Source organism: Cinclus cinclus, chromosome 2 (genome assembly GCF_963662255.1).
Source record: "Cinclus cinclus chromosome 2, bCinCin1.1, whole genome shotgun sequence".
In the NCBI taxonomy this organism is placed as follows: Eukaryota; Metazoa; Chordata; class Aves; order Passeriformes; family Cinclidae; genus Cinclus; species Cinclus cinclus.
The window spans coordinates 39,871,470-39,880,814 of record NC_085047.1 but is presented as its reverse complement, the minus strand read 5'-3'; the positions used below and the strand labels follow the sequence as shown (position 1 = coordinate 39,880,814).

The window sequence follows — 9,345 nt, the reverse complement described above, 5'->3', positions numbered from 1 at the left end:
CCCCAGAGCTGGACACAGCGCTCCAGGTGGGGTGTCAAGAGAGCAAAGTGGAGGGGCAGAATCACTTCACTTGGCCTGCTGGCCACACTCTGATGCAGCTCATGATGAGATTAGCTTTCTGCACTCTGAGCAGTTTGTTCATGTCCAGCTTTTCATCCACAAGGACCCCCAACGAGGGGGGCTCTCAATGGGTTCTTCCAGTCTGTACCCATGTCTGTGGTTGCCTCAGTCCAGGTACAGTGTTTGAATGGAGGCTTCTTGTGTCAAGTTTGTGCCCATCAGCTCAGGTCATCTTGCCAGGTACTGCCAAGAACAACCTGGCTCTGTCCATGCTAGTTTTCCATCAGCTATTTGCACAAACGATGGAGAGACCCTGAGGCCCTTTCTCCAGGCTCATGAGGTCCAGCTGTCTCAGCACTCATCTCCCCACCACAGTCTGAGAGATGCTCCAAGCCCCTAACCTACCTAGCATCATGTACTGTGGCATTTTCCCCACCCAAAATGTTTGATCACTGCTTTTCAGGTTAGTTTTTTGAGGAAATCACTGGAGTGCCTGCACCTTTAATAACCTTTAATTTATTTGCCCCTCTGTACTTTTCTTGTTGGCTTCTGGACCTCTGTGAGCTTGGAGTATCCTCAGCCCAGGAGTCACAAGAAGAAGTCATGTGTCCACCCCATGAAGACCCACCTCCTGTGCTGTGTTTTCATGTAACACTCCCCCAGTTCATTGCTTTCTATAAAAAGGACAAATTATTCCCTTCTCCATTCAATTTCCTGTTTATAAAACTGCTATCCTATCTGCTTTCAATTGTCCTTCCTATTTTTTCCAAGCCATAAGCCAAGGAAATCATTCCTCATATGGAAACTGTTCTACAATACTGATTCCCTTTCTTTTTCTTTATGTGCTGGTCTTGTGCTGCTTTGTTGGATGAGGCCAGTAGATTTGATTCATGCAGTATACAAGATACAGGTGCCCCAGACATGTGTAATGGCACTAAGTGGTTTTCTATTTTGTTCTATTCCTAATTTGTACTGATTCATTATATTTAATTGCCTTTCTGCCCACTAAACAACACCAGAGCTAATGTTGTCATTAAAGTATCAAAATAAGATCCCATTTCGGAGATGCTTAGACAGTATGATAACCTAACATAAGGTTAGGATTGCTTTTTTCTACATGTAGTACTGTAAATGTAGCAGTAATACATTTTCTCCCTTTTTACACTCATTTTCATGCTACGTGTCCTTAAGATTGTCACTCAACTTGTCCACTCTTTTTCACAACACCTAGATAAAATAGTGAAGAGCAAGGACAAGTACATCCCACAAGTCGTGTAGCCCCATTAATGACTTTCAACATGAAATCTGACCATTTTTCACTGTCTTTTAACCAGTTATTTAACTTCCACGGACTCCTTATCCCATGGTGATTTCATTTCCTTAAGAAGCTTTAACTGAAGACCTTCTTAAAGGTCTTACGGAAATGTAAGCAGGTTATATTCATCCACATAATTTCTTACCTATGCACTGAGTCACTCAAAAGCCTTCCTAAGGCACAATTTTCTTTGGGGGGATAAAAAAGTACAAATTTTTCCATGTTCTCTTCTGTCTCTTTGGATACTTTCCTGGTTTTGTTTTTAGAACAGTTTCAGCTAGATCCTGTAGTGCAGCTGACAGAGCTGTTCAGTCCTCTGGAAAGTTTTTAAAGGTTGACCTTGTATTAGTCACCTTTCAAGATTTTGGATTTAGGACAGTTCCCAACTGCTAGCCCAGTTAATAATCCAGACTTTTCATACTTGAGGGCCTGTAGCACTCAGTGGAGAACATCCCTGCCTTGGTGACTTGATCTTCTGTTCATTTTGTTGCTTAACTTTGTCCCTGCCAATGCTTCAGCCCAACAGATGCTGTCCTTCAACACAGGTGTCAAGGCACAGCTGGCACAGGGCTGCCTGCACAAGGCAGGCAATGGTAAATTCATTGCTTTACACTTTTTGTGATGTTACATGATCCCTGTGGCAGGCTGTGGCAGCAGTGGTGTCCTGGGGTCCTTTGGAGCCTTTGTTCTGGTTTCACAGCCACTGTCCAGCTGAGGAGTGGGACAGGACCTAGGAAATGAACTGTGCCAGAAGTTTCATACAAATAGCTGATTTTTTTATTATTATCAATGTAATCACTTTGGCAAACTAGTTTATACAGTCAAAAGATACTTATGAGACTGTTTCTAAAACATCAGGCACATTAGCTACCCTAGAATTGAAATACCAAATAATTTCCTTTCTTAATAGTGCATTTTAAGTGAAAGGCTTTAATTTTATATGTACACAGAGAGCAAAAGTTCCGCACAGACAGTATTTTTGCACAGAACAAGAGACCCCAATTTCAATGTTTACAGGACAGGAAGATGAAAGGGTTTAGAGCATCTGGTTTTGGCAGCTCAAATGGGAGATTTTGAGAAGGAGATTTTGTTTGTTGATATAATGTAAGTTCTGTAAAGGCTTGGTCCTGCATTTCTACTTCATGTGTGTGTTTTCAAATGACTGAGGAAAACAAAGAAATTACTGAGAAACATCCAAGAACCTTTAACATATTGTCTGACTGGACATCAATGCAGGACACATTTAAGCTACAGTAAGAGTGTCGCACAGTAAAATTTCCTACCTTTCTGTACTTTAAAGTGCAGAAGTGGAAAAAATATAACTTAAAAAAAAAAAACCAGCAACTTGAATTTACATTCAAAATCAAATTTGTGTAAACAGTTTTACAATGGTGTTTGTTCTGGAATTCCTCTGCAGGAGCTATAGCAGGTATGAGCAGGCAAGAACGAACACAGCCTAACAAAAAATTAGCTATAAACATTCAAGTATCACTAATGTCCTGATTCTGTCTGTCTGCCTCGCAGAGCACAGAGGCATCATCCTGATAACTCTGTCATCCTCCTGATGGCTTCATTACAGGTAGGGAGAGAAATGTTGCTCAGCGCAAAGAAGAGGTACAGAATCAGGACCATAAAAAGCAGCATTTACAAAGTCAATTAATCTCTTAGAGGTTGTTCCGGGCTAGATTTTTAGAGATAGAAAAAGCTGTTAGAAACTAACAGCAGGGACACTGCTAAACCCATCAGGTGCTAAAAATTATTTGTAGGTCTTCAGAAATCTGTCCCGGGCGCACAGTTTCCTCATTTAACAGGGAGAAAAAAAGGGATGATCACTTGACTGGTGGTGAATTCATTGAGCCAAAATTTGGGAAACTGCAGGGACTTGGAGATTAGCCCCTGCTCCTTCAAAAGCTGACAACTTAAGCCAGTCCCTGGTGGTGTTTATTCCCTTGTGTGGACCCCGTGTTTCTGCACAGAGCACATGGATGCCATTCTGCCTGCTCCTTACTCCTGTGAAAACCCTATGGATGCCAAGAGGTGTGCTGTTCTGCTCAGCTGCTGGATTGGACCTTGGTCAGAACTCATCTGAGTTCCAGAGGAGTGGAAATGGTGATGGCTCTTAGACCTGAGCCCTACAGCTCATGTTCACTCTTGTGAGCACTGGCCATGGGGTAGGACTGTCAGCATATTCCCTGCTCCGGTTTTATTAGCAGTATGTTGCCTGACAGTATTAGGTTAATGGTTGGACTCAATGATCTTAGAGGTGTTTTCCAACCTTAATGGTTTTATGGTTCTGTGTCGTAAAATCCAGTGAGTCCCTGTGAATGATATTAAAAGTGGGGATTTACAGGGAATCTGCCAGAAATGCACTTTTGTCATGCAGAGCTGTGTAATGGATTCTATTTCCTTGCTGGGTGATGAAGCAGAAGGAAACTAATGCTGTTGACAGTAGAACAAGTCCGATGCAAAAAAAAGCTGCAAGTATCAGGCTGGCTTCTCCAGGACTCAAAGTTTTGCCAAAAAAATTGCCCACTTTGTTGTCATAATCTGTTAAAAGAGAGTTGTTAATGAGAAATCTGTACATGAATCTAAAGAGTTTTAAATGAATTTTAAAAATTCCTTACCCTTTGCAGTGGTTCCATTTGTTGCAGTAGTTGTATTGTATGCTCCAGTTGTGTGTCCTCCTTCTGAAGGAACTTCCCACTCTCTTCTCTCTTCTCAGAGAGAAAAAGAAGCATAGTTAAGTTGTAAACGTTAATAATTTTTTTTTTCTCTTTTGAAAAAGTAGAGTTGACTTTACTTCATTATTTCTACCTCGTTGATCTGAACACAAATTGTGATTAGATCATCACAGCTGTTCCTCTGGGCAGCTCCACAGGCAACATTCCCCTTCTCTGGAAGCATCTCTGTTACTTCACTACTTACGGTAGTGACAGTTCAAGGAATGATTTTTAAAGTGAAAGAGGGTAGATTTAGATTGGCTCTAAGGAACACATTTTTTTATGATGAGGGTGGTGGGGCATTGGCACAGGTTGCCTAGAGAAGGGATGAATGCCCCATCCTTGGCTGTGTTCAAGGCCAAGCTTTGAACAGGATGGGGCCTTGAAAAGTTTGCTCTAGTGGAAGGTGTCCCTGCACATGGAACTAAATTATGTTTAAGGTCCCTTACAATCCAAACCATTCCATGATTCAGTTCTGTGTTTGCTTGTCTGTTTGAAATCTCACAGCCCACATGAATTCCATTTATTTGATTCCACATGTGGAGTCAAATAAATTCCTCATATCCAAGGAAGGAGTATTTTGGCTACATTTGGCATCTGCATTTGTTGTTGTGCTTCTACAGGGTTATAGGTATGAGGTGTGCCTACAGCCACTGTTTAAACTCTTGTAGAGGAGTGCAGCCAGCACAGTGGGGACTGAGGCAGGAGATGCTGGATCCAGATGTTTAGTGAAGTTATGTGATGTGGAGAGGCTCACAAAATGCTTTTGGCTTAACTCACGTGTTGGAAGAGACAAGCACCACTCAAAAAGTTTGCCAGTTTTTCTTAGCCAAGAGATCACCTGTTTCTTGGACAAGACGAACAACCATTTTCTGGAGCTCCTTTTATCCCAGCTGGTGTCTGCCTGTGCAGGGAGGAGCCCAAACAGCTCTGCAAATCATCAGGGGTCACAGGAAGGAACCAGCACCATGCCAGACTGTAGGGCTTCCTGCACAGTGTGGCAAAAAAAGCTGAAAAACAGCTCTGCAGATGTTTTCTGCACCACCTTTAAATGACAAATGGTCCCTAGGCTGCCACTGTCTCAGAAGGGCATTTATGAAGCACCAACCACTTTCAAGTTGCAGCAAAGTACACCAAAGATTTCTCTCTTTGCCATGTCATTATGGGTGTTTGTCCTTTCTCTTATCACTGCTAACTGGCCATGGCAGTGCAGGTGCTTCCCACCAGTGCACGGGTGAGCTCTTTTCCTTTCTTCCCTGCCTTCCATCCAATCGTGCTGCAATACCACCTCTGTGTCCTAGTATCTTTGATACTGCACCTGATTTATTGATGGTGTAGGTTGTCTCCATGCCAGCATGGATGTGATCAGCCACATGACAGTGCAGAAGCCATGTTCCAGGGTTTTCTGCTACAAGTTCAACTGTCTGGAAAGTCCCAGGGAAAAGGTCATATACATCTCCTCTGTGGTCCTTATCTGTCTGTGGCAAAGCAAAACCAGAACTGTGAGAGTCATGCCTCAAAGTCATACTCCCCCATGGACACTGAAATATTCCAGTTAGACTGCCAGGTCTTTAAGGTAAATCAAACACTTCTTGTACTTTTCTAGTGAGCATCATCCAGAGAAACTGAAGTCTGTGGACACCTCTCATTTAATCCATTATATAACAACAGCAGACCTCTCCTGATGACTCCAACTGTTGGTTGAGCAAAGGTGCTTCTTTGAAAGATAGATTTTTCAGGTAGTCCTTCCAGGGGCAAACTGTCACAGCATAAAACTACTTAACCCAGCATAACTATAATTTCCTCCCTGTATCTTCCCTTGTACCTATGGGTAATCACATATTTTAGCCCACCTAAGCATGTCCTCTACTAGAGTAATAGAAGTTTTGCAAGGATCTCATTAATTTTGTATTTGCTTCAAATGCAGAACTCCCATCAGCCTCAGCATCAGCCCAGGGCTTTGTGCCTAAGTGACAAAACCAGGCTGGAAATATAGATTTTTTTTTTGTTTGTTTGTTTGTTTGTTATTCTCATAAATTTCCCATCACACTATAAAAGTTTTATTTTGATTTCTTTTACCAACCTTGAAGATGAAGGTCTGTGCATGGAAGTGAACTGTGTGGATATCCACTTCATTGCCCATTCCTATCAAATACCAGTTTGTCCTATCACCTTCATTCATTGTTAGACCCAAGAGACTGTTGTAAATCTTCCCATTGATTGCTGGAAGAATGTCAAAATAGGAATGATTAATAACTGGTCATGGTGTGGGTGATTATAACCTCTGCTTCAGGCACCCTTTGCACTGTCAGGGGAGAAGGAATGCTCAGAGAGAGGACAGGCATGTGTGGTCAGGACAAGTGCTGTCCACAGTGACCACTGCCACTGCAGAGAGGGTCATGCTTTTGTTTCAGTTTTCAAATCGTGTAAGTATACATCAGCAAACATTTTTCTGTCTTACGAGCATCAAACTGTTTTCTTACTGGTTGAAATTGAACTCCTGAGCAAACTGGATTTATGCTGAGAAGCTACATGGAAAAAGAGGGAATAGACTTGTTGCCTAAAATGGGTACCAGCTGTAGAAAGACGAGTTTGCTTTGCCAGGGCTGCGTGTCACCATCCAGTCTATTCTGCCTTTCTCCTGGACTGGCTGCAAATACAGTCACAGTTTTAAAATATCATCCTTATGCTCCTAAAAAACAAGACTTGGAGGAACATGGCTCCCAAATGACAAGGGAATTCTGGCAGGGCAGCCTCTTCCCAAAAGACTATCCTGTAAACTGTCTTGTTAGAAAAATATCTTGGCTGGGCCTCGTGAAATCTTTTTGTATCCAGCACTGCAGTTTATGAAGTTGTCACGTGGTTGGTTAACTGCAGCCTAAGTCCAATGTCTTCCTAAAAGAGCTGTGAAAAATGAACCTCTTTCCTCTTGGCTCCTGCTGCTGAGTCCTACATACCATGCATGCTGTTGCCTTCTACAAAGTTCTCAGTGGAATTAAAATCGTCAGGATTCTTATGAAGGTATGTTTCAATATTGTCTTTCAAATACCAGGATTCATTTTCATCAAACACCATAAACAGAAGAGTAAATTCACGATCAATGTCTTTCCTTAGACCTCTTTCATCTAAAGTTCCTTTTCTGCAAACTACAAGAGGCCCAATCAGACCACTGTATGTGTCCTGAAACAAAATAAACATATGTGTTACAGATTTTCAGTTCATCCAGTTATGAAATAAATACAGATTAATTGAAGATAAATTGCTTTTTCCTAGCAGATGAGAAAAATTCAGTCTGATTAAAAACTTCTTTTTCTGTGTGCCTCTCTGGTAATTTACCAAAGCAATGACCTCCAGTGGCCCCTTTCAACCTTACTCATTCTGTGATTCTGTGATTTTGTGTAATGTTTTATCTTTACCCCAAATCCCTTCAACTGTTCTTTTAAGATGAAGTCGCATTACTGTGGTGCATTGGGGTTTCCGTAGATTAAATTACCCAAGCATGTGCAACTGTTAGTAAACAGGGCAAAACATCTAGCTCTGTAAATGGTTTCTTTAGCCTCTGGGAGAGCTGGGTCCTCTCCCAGCTGAGAAGCAGAATCCTTTCAGATACAGTACACAAGGCATGCAAAGCAGTGCAAGCTTTCATGGCCATTTCTTGGTTACCTTAACAAAATTTGATGTTGAATAATAAACCCAAGTGATACAATTCGGATCTGTTTTGCCAGGACCAGATCGTTCTGGGACATTCCACCTGTAGGTGTTTATTTCCCCTGAAACAGAGAGAGAACAATTTTACGTTGAGCAGCTAAGTATTAGGGGCTTTAACAGTATCTAACTCAGACCTCCTACCCTCCTCATCAAAAAACTATCTGCATCAAAGCTACCTGTGGAAGCATGCAGCAAAGGGATAGGGATATGAATCTGCCTTCCAGGAGGTCAGTGAAGTTCCAGTGGTATAAATGAAGGCAGATTGCTCTGGAAAACAAGATCTGCAAATGATATTGACAAAAGTGGCATCCCACAGAAGGAAGTTTACAGACAGGACTCTTCGTCTTTCCCCTTGTCAAAACCTGTAGTAATTCAGTGATTTTGGCTGCTGATGCTTAAGATCAGTTGAGGCATTGGGAGCCAAGCCCAGAACTGTTTCTTGGGCTTTCTCTATTGAAAAGGGCAAAAAGAAGTGGCAGCTGCCACTGGGATTTTGCAGAGGGTGCTGCAGAAGTGTGTCAGCTGAGGGCCCAGATAGGAGAGATGAATATGTACCAACCTGCTGTCTGACAGCAGCAGGGGGATTCTTTCCTCTTCCTGATAATCCCCTGCTTCACAACAATTACCAGAGAACTTCTATCCCTTCCTAAATGTCATCATCGCTGCTACATCCTCCCTAAGCAGAAATTCCCTGACCTCTGATTTAAAAAAAAACCCTTAACAAATGGGTGAGGAAATGATCTATTTGAGCAAGGATCATTTCTCTACACTGAACACAAACATCTGTGTTCAGATGAACTGTGTTTCCCTGTTTGTTGTTGTTGTTGTTTCTATTTTTTATTTGTTTTTGTTTTGTTTTTTGCTGGTACTGCAGGAAAGGGTAGGAGACCAAAATGCAATCAACACCTTATCCTTTTAAGTGGTGGAGAAATGTTGAACCAAGCAATCTCTGTCCCAAAAGTCTTTCAGGGTGACAACAAACAGCCAAGAGCACTCTGGGACATGCTGTGAGTCAGGTGAAAACCAGGAAATCACAGAACCACGGTTTTAGTACAGCTACAACCCAACAGCTGCCAATAGCTGTGGGCATCTAGGCAAGGAGAGTTCTCAAGCTTAAAGGTTTGGGAAGTGACTGAGCCTAGTTTTGTGTCACTGAGCCATGACACTGTTCATGTACCATGCAACAGTGGGTTTTATTGTACAGCGGTAACTACAAGAACAAAGAAATGGTGTCTCCCAACTCTCATACACTATGAGATGGGCCTCGTGCAAGTATTGCAATATCATTTACTCTTACAGGATAAGCACCATGTCATGGAGACAATAAGCACCATGTCATGGAGACATAGGCCAGGGAAGTGTTTCTCATCCACCTGTATCTAACCTACATGTCATCACCTCTTTTAGAGAGCATAAACTGAGAAGGGAGGCTGATCATGGGCCTCCACCATGTCCTTGCTTTTTCCTCCTCACCTCAGGATGTTTGGAGGCTGTAGATGGAAAAAAAATCTCCACCTTACTGACAAGCTGACAGTTTGTCAG

The 9,345-nt window shown here is 42.2% G+C and overlaps 1 protein-coding gene across 1 annotated transcript in view; it reads right to left on the bottom strand.

Moving 5' to 3' along the window:
• Positions 1-3,719: 3,719 nt before the first annotated feature.
• HEPHL1 (hephaestin like 1) overlaps positions 3,720-9,345 on the bottom strand; it is a 32,337-nt gene continuing 26,711 nt past the window's right edge. Inside the window, exons 15-20 of the mRNA XM_062514347.1 lie at positions 7,759-7,865; positions 7,053-7,275; positions 6,179-6,318; positions 5,414-5,573; positions 4,000-4,080; positions 3,720-3,922 (exon numbers count right to left, since the gene is read on the bottom strand). Coding sequence (XP_062370331.1) covers positions 3,720-3,922; positions 4,000-4,080; positions 5,414-5,573; positions 6,179-6,318; positions 7,053-7,275; positions 7,759-7,865 — 914 coding nt within the window. The remainder of the gene's footprint in view (positions 3,923-3,999; positions 4,081-5,413; positions 5,574-6,178; positions 6,319-7,052; positions 7,276-7,758; positions 7,866-9,345) is intronic.